At 49.4% G+C, this 20,110-nt stretch overlaps 1 protein-coding gene across 1 annotated transcript in view; it reads right to left on the bottom strand.

Moving 5' to 3' along the window:
* Positions 1-12,905, bottom strand: part of LOC120021894 (breakpoint cluster region protein-like) — a 36,212-nt gene extending 23,307 nt beyond the window's left edge. Inside the window, exons 1-4 of the mRNA XM_038965734.1 lie at positions 12,854-12,905; positions 11,971-12,155; positions 4,084-4,188; positions 3,760-3,945 (exon numbers count right to left, since the gene is read on the bottom strand). Coding sequence (XP_038821662.1) covers positions 3,760-3,945; positions 4,084-4,188; positions 11,971-12,155; positions 12,854-12,905 — 528 coding nt within the window. The remainder of the gene's footprint in view (positions 1-3,759; positions 3,946-4,083; positions 4,189-11,970; positions 12,156-12,853) is intronic.
* Positions 12,906-20,110: the final 7,205 nt, after the last annotated feature.

Below are 20,110 nucleotides of genomic sequence, written 5' to 3' on the forward strand. Positions count from 1 at the left end.
ACAGGGAGAGAGAGGGGACAAAATACAGGTCACATTGAAACACAGTCACCACTTTCCATAATCTATATTTACCAAAGTAGGCCTTTTGTTTTGTATTGCTGTTTTGGGGGGAATGAAGGATATGTTGGCATAATCACAACATGACAAATGACAGCTACAACCCCTGAGGGGTGAAGAAACAAAAACACAGACTTGGGGACACAGTTCGACAGACGGGGCAGTGTCATCCTCGCCACAGCAAGCGCCAGTGTTTCTGCAGCGCACTCCTAGCTTACGGCTTTTGCCAAGGTAGTGGAGTGGAGCAGTTTGACGTTTATTGGAACGAGTCTTGTCCTTCAGGCAGAACTAAGCGATTTCTGCTCGATGGGCCAACTGAAAAGTCAAAAATTGGCTATATTATAAAAATTCATGAAAACAAATATGTGCTTTTGGTCTTAATTTAAGGTTAGGGTTAGGCATTAGGGTTAGTAGTTTGGTTAAGGTTAGGGTTAGGCATTAGGGTTAGTAGTGTGGTTAAGGTTAGGTTAGAAATAGGACTTTATGACTTTGTGGCTGTGCCAGCTAGTGACCACTCCGCGGAGCTGCAGAACAATATTCACGACGAAAAACGCTAACCTGCTGGAGTGGAGGCCTGCGCTAGGCTGAGTAATTAGCGTCTGTGGTAACGGTTGCTGTAAAAGCACATTTGGAAATCTCATTCAGGCGTCCTAACTCCTTGAAACCCTGCCCGCCCAGTGACACTATTCATCTCCCTCGCGCTCAACAGCCCAATCTATTCTCCAGAATACAAGCGTGAGAGCAGGGGATAAAGAGGGGAGAGCACAGGATGTAGAGAACGGGCGTCCCCATTCAAGTCAATGGGTATAATGGGTGGACCGGCGGCAATTGCGAGTGTACCCATAGGAGCAAAGCAGGAAGTAAAAGTAGAAAGTAAAAGCAGGAAGTAAAATCAGGAAGTGTACTCATCAATCTGCGCTGTAATTTGTTGAATCAACTCAACTGACATCACAAAAAATACATTCCATTGCATGAGCCACATAAGATAGCATCATTTGACATTCTACATTACCGTGAAAATGATTGCGTCACAATACCAGGTAGCCATTGCGATCGTACCAATGTGTTTACCAGTCAAATTGCCAGGGTTAGAGGTTCCAAGCCTGTTCTACTTCTATTGGGTAGAGTGTGTGAGCTCATCCCAATTCCCTCACATGCACATTATCCCCCTGGTGTGACCCCTGACCTCTACAGCATTTAATGTCCACTGCCGTCACAAAGAGACAATCGATTTTGGCACTCTGTCGAAAGAAAGCCACGTTTTTTCCAGGAGGTGCTGGATGTTACGGGGTAAAGCAATTTTCAGCGAGCCAAGCAATCCTATCCCCACTGTGTCTGAGTCCTGCCTCGGGCCAGAATCAATCTGCAGCACAGTGGACAGGAATTCAGAGCGTGACAATCCCACTATGGGCGGGGAGGAGCCGGAATGGCGGTAATAGCGATGCAGACAACACAACGGGAGCCACTGGAGCCGCTCGGGACACACAGTTGCTGGATGAACGCATGGTGAGGTTTACAAGCATTTCGCTACACCCGCAATAACATCTGATAAATATGTGTATGTGACCAATCAAATTGGATTTGAAATATGACGAGTGTAACCGCATGGTTGGGATGATTTTCTTATCTAGAATGTAATCTTACAATACACATAGCATGTACAGTACATGTACATCATGTCAGTGTATATACTGAACACTTTGTGTAAATGACTCTTAAAATACACCATTGTTATCCATCTATCCTAAACAAAGAAATGGCAGTCTTCATGGTGTCTCAGTAGACCTACATGAGAAACAGCAGTGAGGGAGCGTACAATGAGGGGAAAATACTCCTGTCTATTATTTAGCCCCATTTAGGGGCTTTCCAGGAGTTTTCTTCCCTTCTTTCTGGTAGTGATGTGCCTTTACTACTCCTCTGGCTGACAAGGAGAGACAGCTCTATCTGAGAGACTCTCTTCTCCTCCCTCTCTCGCTCCCCTCCTCCACCCTAAATGGCTGTCAGGTAGGGAGACTGTTTCTGCCGCGTCGGCGTCTTCTCCCCCTGACTCTCATTGACTGACGTCTGTCGAGAGAGGAGAGGAGCAGGAATTGAGGGAATGATGACCTCTGCTATGAGGGAGAGATTGAGAGAGAGAGAGAGAGAGACAGAGAGAGAGAGAGACAGAGAGATAGATACAGAGATACAGAGATACAGAGATACAGAGAGAGAGATACAGAGATACAGAGATACAGAGAGAGAGAGAGGGAGAGAGAGAGAGAGAGACATAGAGACAGAGAGAGAGAAAGAGAGAGAGGGGGAGAGAAACAGAGAGAGAGAGAGAGAGACAGACAAAGAGAGATACAGAGATACAGAGAGAGAGAGAGAGGGAGAGAGATATAGAGACAGAGAGAGAGAGAAAGAAAGAGAGAGAGGGGGAGAGAAACAGAGAGACAGAGATACAGAGATTGAGAGAGAGAGGGAGAGAAAGAGAGACAGAGAGACAGAGATACAGAGATACAGAGAAAGAGGGGGAGAGAAACAGAGAGAGCGAGACAGAGAGAGAGAGATACAGAGAGAGAGAGAGAGAGAGAGAGGGATGTCCCATTGACAATTTTGATTCTCATTTTTATTTTTATATTTTAAATATCCAAAATAAGCTTTGGCAATATGTACATTGTTACGTCATGCCAATAAAGCAAATTTAATTGAATTGAGAGAGAGGGAGAGAGAGAGAGACAGAGAGATAGGGAGGGAGGGATAGAGAGAGAGAGCCTACTATCCATTCATTCAAATTGCTCCCCTCTCGATGCTCGTCTGCTGGGAGACGCAAAAAGCAGAGGTTGATGGCACTGATTATCACATAGCAGACACAGACAAGAGAGACGGAGGAGAAAAAAACTAACAATTAATAAATAAAATGCAGAAAAGGATTCCGGCGTGTTCTGCCCTGACAGTTTAAACAGACAAATGAAATACTCCTTTTACATTTTGGGGATTTTTCTTTGTGTCATTTAGCAGATGTTCTTATCCAGAGCGACTTACAGGAGCAATTAGGGTTAAGTGCCTTGCTCAAGGGCTCATCGGCAGATTTGTTTCACCTAAGTCTCTCATCGCTCGTCGTTTGGCATTATTTATAGGCTGCTTCTTAGAGACACAACGCTCAGTGTAGCATTAGTCTCAGTAGAAAAGACAGCACGGTGACACTCTCCTTCTCCCTGTCCACTGTCCCCTTACACACAGCCCTTATGACAGGCCCGGCTCTCCTGCAGTGACTGCATGAGCATTAGAGGGATAAACAAGTGATTCATTCAGAGTTAATTGACCCGTTGTTAACATGATAAAATGGACCCAGTCAGTTTAGCTTTGGTTCCGGACTCCGTGGCAGAACTTCTTGGGTGAGGGGGATAATTCCATCTGTCCCCATAGAGGTTCACCTCATGAGGTCGATCAAAGTGATTTCATTCACCATATTGATGATACATTGTTGATCAGATCGGACATTTGAAGGCTCCCATTCAGAGTAAGGCTGCTGCAGTGAGCTGTGTCACGGTGCCATAGGCAGACTGCATAATACATCCAGGTCCTGTGTCATTGTCAAAACGATGTCATGATGTCATGTTGCCAGGTCCAGGGAAGTCCTCTGTCATCCCGAGTCAGGCTCCAGGCTCCTACAGACACAGGGCAGGGGGAACACCCCAAGAATCTGTCTTATGACCTCACCTGTTTCTGGAAGAGGTCCCCCACCCGCTGGTGGTGGCTCCACTGCTGCACCCGGGGGAGCAGGCCGTCGTAGAACTCCTTGTGGACCTCGTAGAGCTCAGGCACTTTGAAGAAGATGGTCTCGATCTGGGGGATGGTCAGCACCGGCTGGGACGTGGTGGCTGCTGCCTTCAGAGGCTTCATAGGCTGAGATAATAGGAGGGAGGGAGATAGAAAGGGAGTTTGTATAGTGTGTGTGTGTTTGTGTGCATGTGACACATAGAGCGTTCACGGCAAGTCATGTGTGTGTATGTGTGTGTGTGTGTGTGTGTTCCAGCCTCTCACCAGTAGCAGTGCCTCCAAGTGGCTGAGGTAGGTCTCCTCGCTGGCCAGGATCCCAGACAGAACCCACTTCCTCATCTCCAGGCCTTTCTCCAGGTCCAACTCCGTCTGCAGCGAACACACAGGAAACAACAATGACAAACGTGCACAATACAAGTACTGTACAGAATGAGACAAAGCACACCAGGCATGACCATTAGTTTGAGTCTGAATGACAACAACGTAGTGGGAAGATTAGAGGAGCAATAGTTTATAAAAGCTGGGGTGTAAAAGATACAGCTTCGTCTTTAAAGAAGCCATTGTTCTATAGCATTCTTCCAGGCCAACCCAACCTCATTAGAGAGTAAAAACATTCACCATGCGGCCAAGGAAAGAGCTTTGGGCCGTCTTGCCTAACCAAGGAAACTAAAATAACTCTGGCAGTCAGGGTTTCCCGTGGGATGTAAGTTGGTATCTAAAAATGGCCCAGACAGAGGAGAGTCATGGCAGGAGGCAAAGCTAACCCCCAGGCTCCAAGACAGAGGAGAGTCATGGCTGGAGGCAAAGCTAACCCCCAGGCTCCAGGACAGAGGAGAGTCATGGCTGGAGGCAAAGCTAACCCCCAGGCTCCAGGACAGAGGAGAGTCATGGCAGGAGGCAAAGCTAACCCCCAGGCTTCAGGACAGAGGAGAGTCATGGCAGGAGGCAAAGCTAACCCCCAGGCTCCAGGACAGAGGAGAGTCATGGCTGGAGGCAAAGCTAACCCCCAGGGTCCAGGACAGAGGAGAGTCATGGCAGGAGGCAAAGCTAACCCCCAGGCTCCAGGACAGAGGAGAGTCATGGCTGGAGGCAAAGCTAACCCCCAGGCTCCAGGACAGAGGAGAGTCATTGCAGGAGGCAAAGCTAACCCCCAGGCTCCAGGACAGAGGAGAGTCATGGCAGGAGGCAAAGCTAACCCCCAGGGTCCAGGACAGAGGAGAGTCATGGCAGGAGGCAAAGCTAACCCCCAGCCTCCAAGACAGAGGAGAGTCATGGCAGGAGGCAAAGCTAACCCCCAGGCTCCAGGACAGAGGAGAGTCATGGCTGGAGGCAAAGCTAACCCCCAGGCTCCAGGACAGAGGAGAGTCATGGCAGGAGGCAAAGCTAACCCCCAGGCTCCAGGACAGAGGAGAGTCATGGCAGGAGGCAAAGCTAACCCCCAGGCTCCAGGACAGAGGAGAGTCATGGCTGGAGGCAAAGCTAACCCCCAGGCTCCAAGACAGAGGAGAGTCATGGCAGGAGGCAAAGCTAACCCCCAGGCTCCAGGACAGAGGAGAGTCATGGCAGGAGGCAAAGCTAACCCCCAGGCTCCAGGACAGAGGAGAGTCATGGCTGGAGGCAAAGCTAACCCCCAGGCTCCAAGACAGAGGAGAGTCATGGCAGGAGGCAAAGCTAACCCCCAGGCTCCAGGACAGAGGAGAGAAGGAGTGGAGGAAGGGGAGAGTAGAGCAGGGTAGAGAAGGCCACGGCTGGGCCAGGCAGTACCTCTCCTGGGTCTGGGCTATCCAACCCATTCACTAAGCTGAACTAAAGCTATCTGTACCCAGCTACTTCAGAACACAGCCTGGGGCTCCTTTGAAAGAGAGATTCTGAGAGTGGAGGGGTAAGCTACAATAGAGAGGGATCTGACTACTGCCTTAATTTGGAGACTATGATGAGAATGTACTTTAGTCTCAGACAGGATAAGGGCAGACATAATGCGTGCTCAGGTAAAGAGCTTTTCTCTATGTGTGATTGTGTGTGTGTGTGTTTGGTTTTAGTATCCTTGTGGGAACCAGATGACCTCAAAAGGATAGTAAAACAATAAAATTCAGAGTTTGACAAATGGGGACATTTCGCCGGTCCCCACATAGAAAAAGGCTATTTTAGGTTTAGGGGTTAGATTTAAGGTTAGGGTTAGAATTAGGGGATAGGGGTTAAGGTTAGGTTAAGAATGGGAATCAGATGTTTGGTCCCCACAAGGATAGTAAACAAACGTGTGTGTGTGTGTGTGTGTGTGTGTGTGTGTGTGTGTGTGTGTGTGTGTGTGTGTGTGTGTGTGTGTGTGTGTGTGTGTGTGTGTGTGTGTGTGTGTGCAACAGTTTAGTAACAGAAGCCATAGGAGAGATAATAAGTCCAACAAATGCATAAATGCTGAAATGAATGACACAATGCGAGAAAGCACCTTGTGTGTGTGTGTATGTGTGTTAATGGGGGGTAAATGGCCACTGCACAGGTAGTGGAAGCAGCAGATGTCAGTAAGAGTCTCTGGGGAACTACAGGGCTCCAGACAAACTGATGGACTCCATTACCCAGGGGTCTGTGCTGTGTTTGGATCTGTTTCTCTGGCTCTTATACAACAGGCCTTTTCTGCTTCCATACTTGACAAGAGTGTTAAAAGAGAAGATCATTTAAAGCATTTTATTTGACAAGAGTATGCACGCTTTGGATGTTTGGACCAGCTACATGACTGAGAACAGATGTATGACCAAACTGTTGCCACAAAGTTGGAAGCACAGAATCGGCGAGAATGTCATTGTATGCTGTAGCGTTAAGATTTCCCTTCACAGGAACTAAGGGACCAAGCCCAAACCATAAAAAACAGCCCCAGACCATTATTCCTCCTCCACCAAACTTTACAGTTGGCACTATGCATTGGGGCAGGTAATGCTCTCCTGGCATCCGCCAAACACAGATTCATCTGTCGGACTGCGAGATGGTGAAGCGTGATTCATCACTCCAAAAAACGCGTTTCCACTGCTCCAGATTCCAATGGCGGCTTTACACCACTCCAGTCGACGCTTGGCATTGCACATGGTGATCTTAGGCTTGTGTGCCACCGCTCGGCCATGGAAACCGATTTCATGAAGCTCCCGACAAACAGTTATTGTGCTGACGTTGCTTCCAGAGGTAGTTTGGAACTCAGCAGTGAGTGTTGAACAGACGATTTTTACGCTCTACGTGCTTCAGCATTCAGCGGTCCCGTTCTGTGAGCTTGTGTGGCCTACCACTACGCGGCTGAGCCGTTGTTGCTCCTAGATGTTTCCACTTCACAATAACAGCCCTTACAGTTGACTGGGGCAGCTCTAGCAGGGCAGAAATTTGACAAACTGACTTATTGGAAAGGTGGAATCCTATGACGGTGCCACGATGAAATTCACTGAGCTCTTCAGTAAGGTCATTCTACTGCCAATGTTTGTTTATGGCGATTGCATGGCTCTGTCCTTGATTTTATCCACCTGTCAACAACGGGTTTGGCTGAAATAGCCAAATCCACTCATTTGAAGGGGTGTCCACATACTTTTGTATATATAGTGTATCTGCACATAATTACGTAGTACGTAATTTTCGGGGACCACTTTTAAAACCACTGTCTAAAAAGTATACAAAAGTACCAGAGAATCTCTTTAAATAAAAATGAGTGAAGAGAACATTTTGTGAAACCTTCTCGAGTTATAATGGGCCCAGCCAGCCCACGTTTCCATTGTGTAGTTGAGTGAGGAGGGAAAACGACGAGTGTTTATTCATTCACTGCTCAGGCCCAGACACTCCTCCTCACCTCGGGATGGCCCATCACATCTCCATAATAACATATTTTATTCATTGTCACGGCAACAACTAATGAGCCCCTCTCAGTGTGCAGACAGCCAAGACAGAGGGGGTCTAGGGCTGGGCCTATAGCTCAACAACAGCAGCCACTCCCTTAAAGTAGGTACTTACTGTACACACAACTAAAAGAGTTGAGTGTGTCCGGTGTGTGTGTGTGTGTGTGTATGTGTGTGCGTTTGTGTGTGTGTGTGTAAATAGTAGGACAATCATAAGGAACGCACCCACCCAAAGTCAGTCTACAGTAACTTTGTGTACCTTGACTTCATTTCTCATTCACTAAATACATCCAAAATACACAACTAGCAGTGGTCCTAATAGCACGGACTCATCATCACTACTGATTTGTTTAAGTAGGTCCCAAGCTAATTGCTCACTGGAAATACACCATAACATATACTAACAGTTATTATCATATGAGTAAGCCTAACAACTGAGGACATTGAGAGAAAGGTAGAAACATTGAAATAACATGTATTCTCTTCTCTCAGTTTCCCATGGTAGCGAGACGTCAGTGTCCATAAGGTTCAAAGCCAGGTAGGAGGCGGTGTGGGCATCTCATTTTATAACAGCCCTGTTCACTTTCATTTGTCATATTTTCTCTGAAGATCACCATCGCCCCTCTCTCTGAAGTCTTTATTAACGAAACACTCGGGTGTAATGCGAAATATAAACATCTCTGAATAATCTTGTTCTGTACAGGAGTGAGTTATTGTACTGTAATACTTTCCATTTCAAGAGAGACCGACTAACTAGGCATTGACAGAGAGATATGCTACAGGGGCCTGACGGTTAGTCTATCTAGTTATTCTACGTCTCTGTGTTGACATCTACCACATTGCATCCCACGATGACTTTCGTTTTAGTCAGGCAACAAAAATTGTATTCATTTTGAGTCAGGCAAAACACATTGCCAGGCAGTGGGGACTCATTAAAGACATTTAACAGCCTTGAGGAGAATCTTAACCCTTCAGAAGAGTTGGCGGGGCCCACAGACATGAAAGTGACCTTTTTCCAGGTCGTTGCCTCAGGGGTGATGTGATCACTCAGGAATGGCCTGATGGTAGCGGAAGACTCTGGGGGAGACAGTGCATTCGGAAAGTACTCAGACCCCTTGACTTTTTCCACATTTTGTAACGTTACAGCCTTATTCTAAAATGTATTAAGTTGATTTGTTCCCTCATCAATCTACACACAACACCACATATTGACAAAGTAAAAACAGGTTTGTAGAAATGTTAGCAAATTTATTGCAAAATTAAAAACAGAAATATAATATTCACATAAAAATTCAGACCCTTTACTCAGTACTTTGTTGAAGCACCTTTGGCAGCGATTACAGCCTTGAGTCTTCTTGGGTATGACGCTACAAGCTTGTCACACCTGTATTTGGGGAGTTTCTCCCATTCTTCTCTGCAGATCCTCTCAAGCTCTGTCAGGTTGGAAGGGGAGCGTCACTGCACAGCTATTTTCAGGTCTCTCCAGTGATGTTCGATCGGGTTCAAGTCCAGGCTCTGGCTGGGCCACTCAGAGACTTGTCCCGAAGCCACTCCTGCGTTGTCTTGGCTGTGTGCTTAGTGTCGTTGTCCTGTTGGAATGTGAACCTTCGCCCCAGTCTGAGGTCCTGAGCTCTCTGGAGCAGGTTTTCATCAAGGATCTCTCTGTACTTTGCTCCGTTCATCTTTGCCTCGATCCTGACTAGTCTCCACGTCCCTGCCGCTGATTTCATAAACCTGTCAGCAACGGGTGTAGCAGAAATAGGTCCCATGATGCTGCCACCACCATGCTTCACCCTAGGGATGGTGCCAGGTTTCCTCCAGACGTGACGCTTGGCATTCAGGCCAAAGAGTTCAATCTTGGATTCATCAGACCAGAGAATCTTGTTTCTCATGGTCTGAGTGTCCTTTAGGTGCCTTTTGGCAAACTCCAAGCGGGCTGTCATGTGCCTTTTATTGAGGAGTGGCTTCCGTCTGGCCACTCTACCATAAAGGCCTAATTGATGGAGTGCTGCAGAGATGGTTGTCCTTCTGGAAGGTCCTCCCATCTCCACAGAGGAACTCTGGAGCTCTGTCAGAGTGACCATCAGGTTCTTGGTCACCTCCCTGACCAAAGCCCTTCTCCTCCATTGCTCAGTTTGGCCGGGCGGCCAGCTCTAGGAAGAGTCTTGGTGGTTCCAAACTTCTTCCATTTAAGAATGATGTAGGCCACTGTGTTCTTGGGGACCTTCAATGCTGCAGACATGTTTTGGTACCCTTCCTCAGATCTGTGCCTCGACACAATCCTGTCTCTGAACTCTATGGACAATTCCTTCAACCTCATGGCTTGGTTTTTGCTCTGACATGCACTGTCAACTGGGTCTTACTTACGTATTTGTAATACATTTGCAAAAAAATTACAACTGTTTTCGCCTTGTCATTATGGGGTATTGTGTGTAGACTGATGAGGAAAATTTTTGAGTGGAGTGGTGTAAAGCTTGCCGCTGCCATTGGACTCTGGAGCAGTGGACACGAGATGAATCACGCTTCACCATCTGGCAGTCCGACGGACGAATCTGAGTTTGGCTGATGCCAGGAGAACGCTACCTGCTCGAATGCATAGTGCCAACTGTAAAGTTTGGTGGAGGAAGAATAATGGTCTGGGGCTGTGTTTCATGGTTCGGGCAAGACCCCTTTAGTTCCAGTGAAGGAAAAATGTAACGCTACATCATACAATGACATTCTAGACGATTCTGTGCTTCCACCTTTGTGGCAACAGTTTGGGAAGGCACTATCCTGTTTCAGCATGAAAATGCCCCTGTGCACAAAATGAGGTCCATAAAGAAATGGTTTGTTGAGATTGGTGTGGAAGAACTTGATTGACCTGCACAGAGCCCTGACCTCAACCCCATCAAACACCTGCACAGAGTCCCCGCATCAATGTTCACTCAATCCCTGCTATTGTATAACAAATCCATCACTCTTTGTGGACAGTGAGAGAGAGAGGGAGAGAGAGAAAGAGTGTGTGTGTGTGTGTGTGCTTATTAAAACCAATGAGTGAGACAAACCCAAACGGTCAGAGGTTGGGTGCACCCCAGGGACTCATCATTTATTAGAAGATTCAACCATCAATCAATTTGACAAGCGCTCTCTCTGCCACTGAGGCGAGACAGGGGCGGGTCATAGGCCTTCCTTTATGACCATTGATGTGACTACTTCCTCCAGGCGAGAGACTGACTGCAGCACAGTGTGATTAGCACGACACATACTCACACCGCGCCAGGCTAACCCAAACAGTGAGGTGTACACACACCTATCATGAGTTTAATCACATCACAAAAACCACAATATAACTTAGGTAATACAGCTAATTGATGAAGATAATAAGCTCACAGATAGTTAGATGACGTACCTCAGAGATAAGTGTTAATGCCTCTTCATGGTTGAGGCCGTGAGGGAGGGCCAGAGGGTGATAGAATAGAGACCCACAGTGGAGTTGACATAATACCCATAAAACCTAGTGGTCAAACAGGGAAATGGTTCCAATCGTTTTTTTACACCATTCATTTTCTCCATAGGGGATTTTAGAAACACTTAAAACAAGGGCTGCGTTTCTGCTTAGCCTGTTGTGACAACCATGTAAATCTCTCTCGGACAAGGTGACTTTTATCAATATATTCGTCTCTGTTTACTCTCAGATTTGAACATGTTAATTAGCGTCAAAGTAGACATCATGCAAAACTACAAATCCCTGCGAGCACCTGCACGTCACCTGTCAATTTAAAACTTGCACAAGACAGTTCATAGAATTATCAATTTAAAGAAATGTTGCCAATGTATTCATTACTACATTTAGCTAACATTAGATAGTTAATCCAGACATTCTTTCCTTTGCCTTGATTCGGCAGTCTCACCCAGATCATCATGGCATTTGTAGTTCTTTATGATAGCCACATTAGCAGCTAATTAGCATTTCATTTTGGGGGGTAAATACAGGCGAATATATTAATAAAAGTCAACATGTCCTAGAGAGATTTACACGGTTATCAAAACGTCACGCCAGGGTAAGCCTACACAAAACACAGCCCTTATTTTAAGTGTTTCTAAAATCCCCTATTGGAAAAATGAATGGTGTGAAACCGATTGGAACCATTTCCCTGTTTGACCGCTAGGTTTTATGGGCATTGTGACTCATACTGTGGTACTCTATAGACTGGGAAAGAATTCCCTGTTCGATATGAGGAGCTTCCTGGAATGAGTGGGAGATGACCTTTCTGGTAGACTTAATTGAAGTGGGAAGGGGCACACTCACCGACTTGGAGGACTCAAGGGATCCAGAGGAGAGGGTGTCTCGGCTGCTGCGGCTCTTGGAGCTGAGGTGTGGCGAGGAGGAGGGCGAGTCGTCGATGTAGGGCAGGATGTCATGGTGGCGCCTCTGCTCCTCCGCACGGTCTGCATCGTAACCGTAAGTGGGAGGGGTCCCCGTGAACGGACCGTCTGTGAGTGGAGTGAACAAATGTCAGTCAAATCATTTCTAGTGGTTTTATTTGAGTATAGACAAAGCATTCGTGATCATGTTGTTGAGTCACAGTATATACGTTTCTTTATCCTAGTATGTCTTGGATAGTTCCGTTTATAGTCCAAATTCCTTCAAGGCCAGGAGGCTGAGTACAGTGGAGAGTTCTGGGAAGTGTGTGTGTGTAATGCGTGTAATGAGTGGAAGGCATCTGAGTCAGAATGTCAGAGACCTTTTGGTCAACCCCCCACACACATACATACCCCCCACGACAGCTGACCATGGTTCATGTGTGCTGATTGGCCTCTGAAGCCTCTCTCTGTCTCTCTCTCTGTGTCTCTCTCTGTGTCTCTATCTGTGTCTCTCTCTGTGCCACTCTCTCTGTCTCTCTCTCTGTCTCTCTCTCTCTGTGTCTCTCTCTCTGTGTCTCTCTCTCTGTGCCACTCTCTCTGTCTCTCTCTCTGTCTCTCTCTCTGTCTCTCTCTCTGTCTCTCTCTCTCTGTGTCTCTCTCTGTCTCTCCCTCTCTCTGTGTTTCTCTCTCTCTCTGTCTCTCTCTCTGTGTCTCTCACTCTTTCTCCCACTCTCTTTCTCTCTCCTTCCATGCAGCCAGTCTCCTCTCTCTCCTTCCATGAGTACAGCAGAGTAATCTAACCTCTATGTAAGTGTGAGATATCCCACTCTCCCCTGCCTGGGTGTCCACTGCCCACTGTGCCCAGAGCCTACTGCCCATAGTGACTTTCTGTCTGCCTACTGGCTAGTGCCCACTGCTGCAAGCCGCCCTGCATGAGGCATGCTGCCAGGCCATGCCAGGGGAACACAGAGGGATTGTCTGTCTGAGGATGGGCACACCGCCTGCCCGGTGTCCGCCCAGTACCCCATGCCAAGGGCCATTAAGAGAGACACTAGTAAAGTACGTGCCAGAGGAATACTCACAGATGACTGTGTGAGTAGAGTAGTAGTCTGTGATGGCTGTAGTCACAACCAAGAATAGCCTACCTGACTACACAAGACCACGACCACCTCTGAATACAACAAGGTATCTGCTGCACGAGAGAAGATCTTATGGCAGAGGGGCGTATAAAGACAAAACCCCACGGTAAGTAGAGTAACAGTTGTTTACCGTGCCTTAGTGTTGAAGTACAACCACCCACGACTCAAAGACTTCCAAACACACATTAACTAAGTCAACCTGTCAATCCCCTAAGCATGTATTCTGTACAGGCCTGTATTAGTGGTCTGTTTGTGTGTGTTATGATTGAAGACTAATTGTATGCCCAGGGCCTCAGAGCAGTAGGGAGGGATTAGATATCATAAGGCAGTCATGGGTCAGGTGTAAGGTCACTGTGCTTTAGGTCACAGTGCTTTAGCTCCTAGCCCCTGGGAACATACCGTATCTCAGACCCATCCATAGACAGTCCCCTCCAGGCCCAGACAGAGTCTACAGTATAACAGCCCCTCTAGCCCAGTGAGTCTCTCTCTCCCTCCTTCTTTGCACAGGTCCTCCATTTGTCCACTGGCAGACTCCACAGCTGCAGTCATACTCATTCTGGTCACACCCCAGCTCCCGCTTCCTGCCTAACCTCCTCTCTTCTCTCATCCCCGAGCAGCCCCCACGTGGGAGGAATCCACCATCCATACATACACACACACACACACACACACACACACACACACACACACACACACACACACACACACACACACACACACACACACACACACACACACACACACACACACACACACACACACACACACACACACACACACACAAACCCTCATCTCTCCAACTCTCAAAAAGTCCACTCATTGATTTCCTCTTGGAGCCATTGGCAGCCCAGCCATCGCCAACAGGGAAAAACACAGTTAAATCACATTGGCATGGAAACATTTTTTGGGGGGGGGGGGGGTGAGAGGCCCTTTTCCCCAAGCAGGTGGAAAAGTACAATCACACAGGGGAAAGCAGGTGTTCAGATGCCATGGCAACGCATGAGTCTTTTCCAAAACACCAGAGGGCGGGGTCTACAGAAGTATCATGTGACTTGACTTCCAGAAACACTGGTCTATTGATGCCAGCTCTAGGTAAATGCAATGTATAAAGGAAACCTACTTCGGTGCTGTTATGAATGGTGTACTTTTCTGTGCGTGGGTGTGACTGTGTGTATGTGTGTGTGCGTGGGTGTGAGTGTGAGTGTGTATGTGTGTCTGCCGCCAGTCCGCTAGCAGTGTGAAGGAGACCTCTGCCACTGGAGCGTGACATGGCTGAGTCTCCCAGCTCTGCTCTGTAGCCCTGTCGTTTCCTTCACTGTTCCGCCTCTTCTCCTCCTTCTCCCTCTCCTCTCCTCCTCCAGCTGAAGGTGAGGCTGCTGCTCTGACATCTGGGAAGGCCATTGACTTCTAGTTGAAAACAAAGTGAAGAGGCCTCTCCACAGACATACTGTTCTCTTTCTGGTGTACACACATTACTCTCATGCATATACACACACATACGTCCCAACCGTGTAGGTGCATACACAAACATACATATGCACATTCAAGCATTTTTCCTCATCTCTTGTGTACAGTCGTGGCCAAAAGTTTTGAGAATGACACAAATATTCATTTTCACAAAGTCTGCTGCCTCAGTTTGTATGATGGCAATTTGCATATACTCCAGAATGTTATGAAGAGTGATCAGATGAATTGCAAAGTCCCTCTTTGCCATGCAAATGAACTGAATCCCAAAAAAACATTTCCACTGCATTTCAGCCCTGCCACAAAAGGACCAGCTGACATCATGTCAGTGATTCTCTCGTTAACACAAGTGTGAGTGTTGACGAGGACAAGGCTGGAGATCACTCTGTCATGCTGATTGAGTTTGAATAACAGACTGGAAGCTTCAAAAGGAGGGTGGTGCTTGGAATCATTGATCTTCCTCTGTCATCCATGGTTACCTGCAAGGAAACACGTGCCGTCATCATTGTTTGCACAAAAATGGCTTCACAGGCAAGAATATTGCTGCCAGTAAGACTGCACCTAAATCAACCATTTATCGGATCATCAAGAGCTTCAAGGAGAGCGGTTCAATTGTTGTGAAGAAGGCTTCAGGGCACCCAAGAAAGTCCAGCAAGCGCCAGGACCGTTTCCTAAAGTTGATTCAGCTGCGGGATCGGGGCACCACCAGTACAGAGCTTGCTCAGGAATGGCAGCAGGCAGGTGTGAGTGCATCTGCACGCACAGTGAGGCGAAGGCTTTTGGAGGATGGCCTGGTGTCAAGAAGGGCAGCAAAGAAGCCACTTCTCTCCAGGAAAAACATCAGGGACAGACTGATATTCTGCAAAATGTACAGGGCTTGGACTGTTGAGGACTGGGGTAAAGTAATTATCTCTGATGAATCCCTTTTCCGATTTGTTTGGGGCATCCGGAAAAAAGCTTGTCCGGAGAAGACAAGGTGAGCGCTACCATCAGTCCTGTGTCATACCAACAGTAAAGCATCCTGAGACCATTCATGTGTGGGGTTGCTTCTCAGCCAAGGGAGTGGGCTCACTCACAATTTTGCCCAAGAACACAGCCATGAATAAAGAATGGTACCAACACATCCTCCGAGAGCAACTTCTCCCAACCATCCAGGAACAGTTTGGTGACGAACAATGCCTTTTCCAGCATGATGGAGCACCTTGCCACTAGGCCAAAGTGATTACTAAGTGGCTCGGGGAACAAAACATCAATATTTTGGGTCCATGGCCAGGAAACTCCCCAGACCTTAATCCCATTGAGAACTTGTGGTCAATCCTCAAGAGGCGGGTGGACAAACAGAAGTTAATTGACAGCATGTCAGGGCGGATTGCAGAGGTCTTGAAAAAGAAGGGTCAAAACTGCAAATATTGACTCTTTGCATCAACTTCATGTAATTGTCAATAAAAGCCTTTGACACTTATGAAATGCTTGTAATTATACTTCAGTATTCCATAGTAACATCTGACAAAAATATCTAAAGACACTGAAGCAGCAAACGTTGTGAAAATGAATATTTATATCATTCTCAAAACTTTTGGCCATGACTGTATGTGTGATTTAAAAGAGACACTAGTGCCTGGGTATTGAAGGAAAGCTTGACCTAAACACACAGATGAAACGTTCAGTGACTAAACTCAGTCAGTCCCTGTGGTGTAGAGAAAGAGAGAGAGAGAGAACGGGGGGAAAGAGAAAGACTGGGAAAATGTATGGAGAGAGACAGAGACAGACACAGAGAGAGAGAGAGAGAGACAGAGACAGACAGAGAGAGAGAGAGAGAGAGAGAGAGAGAGACAGAGACAGACACAGAGAGAGAGAGAGAGAGAGACAGAGACAGACAGAGAGAGAGAGAGAGAGAGAGAGAGAGAGAGAGACAGAGACAGACACAGAGAGAGAGAGAGAGACAGAGACAGACACAGAGACAGAGAGAGACAGAGACAGACACACAGAGAGAGAGAGCGAGAGAGACAGAGACAGACACAGAGAGGGAGAGAGAGAGAGACAGAGAGAGAGAGAGACAGAGAGAGAGAGACAGAGAGGAGTGGTCTGAGGCAGACCCAGACATGCATCAGACAAAAAGCACTTTTCCTAAGGGAGGAATGGAGGGAGGGGGAGAGCGGGAGGGAGGGGTAGAGGGGAGGGGGAAAGCGGGAGGGAGGCTGAGGGAGGGGGAGAGAGAGGGAGGGAGGGAGGGGGAGGGAGAGAGGGGGGGGGGAGGGAGAGAGAGAGGGAGGGGGAGGGAGAGAGGAAGGGGGGAGAGAGGGAGAGAGAGAGGGAGGGGGAGAGCGGGAGAGAGGGGGAGAGGGGAAGGGAGAGGGGAAGGGAGGGGGAGGGAGAGGGAGGGGGGAGAGAGGGAGAGAGAAAGGGAGGGGGAGAGCGGGAGGGAGGGAGGGGGAGAGGGGAAGAGAGAGGGGAAGAGAGGGGGAGAGAGGGGGAGGGAGGGAGAGAGGGAGGGGGGAGAGAGGGAGGGGGAGATAGGGAGAGAGAGAGAGAGGGAGGGGGAGGGAGGGAGAGAGAGAGGGGGGAGGGAGGGAGGGAGAGAGAGAGGGGGAGGGAGGGAGGAGGGGGAGAGAAGGAGGGAGGTGGTGGGTCGTAAATCTGCTCCTGCCCACAAGGCCGGAGAGGAGGAGGAGAAGACATGGAGAGGAGAGGAGGAAGAGAAGACATGGAGAAGATGAGGAGAAAACATGGAGAGGAGAAGACGAGGAGAAGACATGGAGAGGAGAGGAGGAGGAGAAGACATGGAGAGGAGAGGAGGAGGAGAAGACATGGAGAGGAGAGGAGGAGGAGAAGACATGGAGAGGAGGAGGAGAAGACATAGAGAGGAGAAGAGGAGAAGACATGGAGAGGAGAGGAGGAGAAGAAGATTTGGAGAGGAGGAGGAGAAGACATGGAGAGGAGAGGAGGAGGAGAAGACATGGAGAGGAGAGGAGGAGGAGAAGACATGGAGAGGAGAGGAGGAAGAGAAGAAGATTTGGAGAGGAGGAGGAGAAGACATGGAGAGGAGAGGAGGAGGAGAAGACATGGAGAGGAGAAGAGGAGGAGAAGATATGGAGAGGAGAGGAAGAGAAGAAGATTTGGAGAGGAGAGGAGAGGAGGAAGAGAAGACATGGAGAGGAGAAGAGGAGGAGAAGACATGGAGAGGAGAGGAGGAGGAGAAGACCTCACCCAGCACAGTACACCCCACCTCACCCAGCACAGTACACCCCACCTCACCCAGCACAGTACACCTCACCTAGCACAGTACACCCCACCTCACCCAGCACAGTACACCCCACCTCACCCAGCACAGTACACCTCACCTCAGCCAGCACAGTAAACCCTACCTCACCCAGCACACCTCACCTCACCCAGCACACCCCACCTCACCCAGCACAGTACACCTCACCTCACCCAGCACGGTAAACCCTACCTCACCCAGCACACCTCACCTCACCCCACCTCACCCAGCACAGTACACCTCACCTCACCCAGCACAGTACACCCCACCCCACCTCACCCAACACAGTACACCCCACCTCACCCAGCACAGCACATCTCACCTCACCTCACCCAGCACAGTACACCCCACCCCACCTCACCCAGCACAGTACACTCCACCTCACCCAGCACAGTACACCCCACCCAGCACAGTACACCTCACCCAGCACAGTACACCCCACCTCACACAGCACAGTACACCTCACCCAGCACAGTACACCTCACCCAGCACAGTACACCCCACCTCACATAGCACAGTACACCTCACCCCACCTCACACAGCACAGTACACCTCACCCCACCTCACACAGCACACCTCACCCCACCTCACACAGCACAGTACACCTCACCTAGCACAGTACACCCCACCCCACCCAGCACAGTACACCTCACCCCACCTCACACAGCACAGTACACCTCACCCCACCTCACACAGCACAGTACACCTCACCCCACCTCACCCTACCCAGCACACCTCACCCAGCACAGTACACCCCACCTCACCCAGCACAGTACACCCCACCTCACCCAGCACAGTACACCTCACACAGCACAGTACACCTCACCCCACCTCACCCAGCACAGTACACCCCACCCAGCACAGTACACCCCACCTCACACAGCACAGCACACCTCACCCCACCTCACCCAGCACAGTACACCCCACCCAGCACAGTACACCCCACCCAGCACAGTACACCCCACCCAGCACAGTACACCTCACCCAGCACAGTACACCCCACCTCACACAGCACAGTACACCTCACCCAGCACAGTACACCTCACCCAGCACAGTACACCCCACCTCACATAGCACAGTACACCTCACCCCACCTCACACAGCACAGTACACCTCACCCCACCTCACACAGCACACCTCACCCCACCTCACACAGCACAGTACACCTCACCTAGCACAGTACACCCCACCCCACCCAGCACAGTACACCTCACCCCACCTCACACAGCACAGTACACCTCACCCCACCTCACACAGCACAGTACACCTCACCCCACCTCACCCTACCCAGCACACCTCACCCAGCACAGTACACCCCACCTCACCCAGCACAGTACACCCCACCTCACCCAGCACAGTACACCTCACACAGCACAGTACACCTCACCCCACCTCACCCAGCACAGTACACCCCACCCAGCACAGTACACCCCACCTCACACAGCACAGCACACCTCACCCCACCTCACCCAGCACAGTACACCCCACCCAGCACAGTACACCCCACCCAGCACAGTACACCCCACCCAGCACAGTACACCTCACCCAGCACAGTACACCCCACCTCACACAGCACAGTACACCTCACCCCACCTCACCCCACCCAGCACAGTACACCTCACCCAGCACAGTACACCCCACCCAGCACAGTACACTCCACCTCACACAGCACAGTACACCTCACCCCACCCAGCACAGTACAGTACACCCCACCCCACCTCACCCAACACAGTACACCCCACCTCACCCAGCACAGCACATCTCACCTCACCTCACCCAACACAGTACATCCCACCCCACCTCACCTAGCACAGTACACCCCACCTCACCCAACACAGTACACCCCACCCAGCACAGTACACCCCACCTCACTCAACACAGTACACCCCACCCAGCACAGTACACCCCACCTCACTCAACACAGTACACCCCACCCAGCACAGTACACCCCACCTCACCCAGCACAGCACAGCACATCTCACCTCACCCAGCACAGTAAACCCTACCTCACCCAGCACAGTAAACCCTACCTCACCCAGCACAGTAAACCCTACCTCACCCAGCACAGTACACCCCACCTCACCTAGCACAGCACAGCACATCTCACCTCACCCAGCACAGTAAACCCTACCTCACCCAGCACAGTAAACCCTACCTCACCCAGCACACCCCACCCCACCCCACCTCACCCAGCACAGTACACCTCACCTCACCCAGCCCAG

Source organism: Salvelinus namaycush, chromosome 26 (assembly GCF_016432855.1).
Source record: "Salvelinus namaycush isolate Seneca chromosome 26, SaNama_1.0, whole genome shotgun sequence".
NCBI classification, from domain to species: Eukaryota; Metazoa; Chordata; class Actinopteri; order Salmoniformes; family Salmonidae; genus Salvelinus; species Salvelinus namaycush.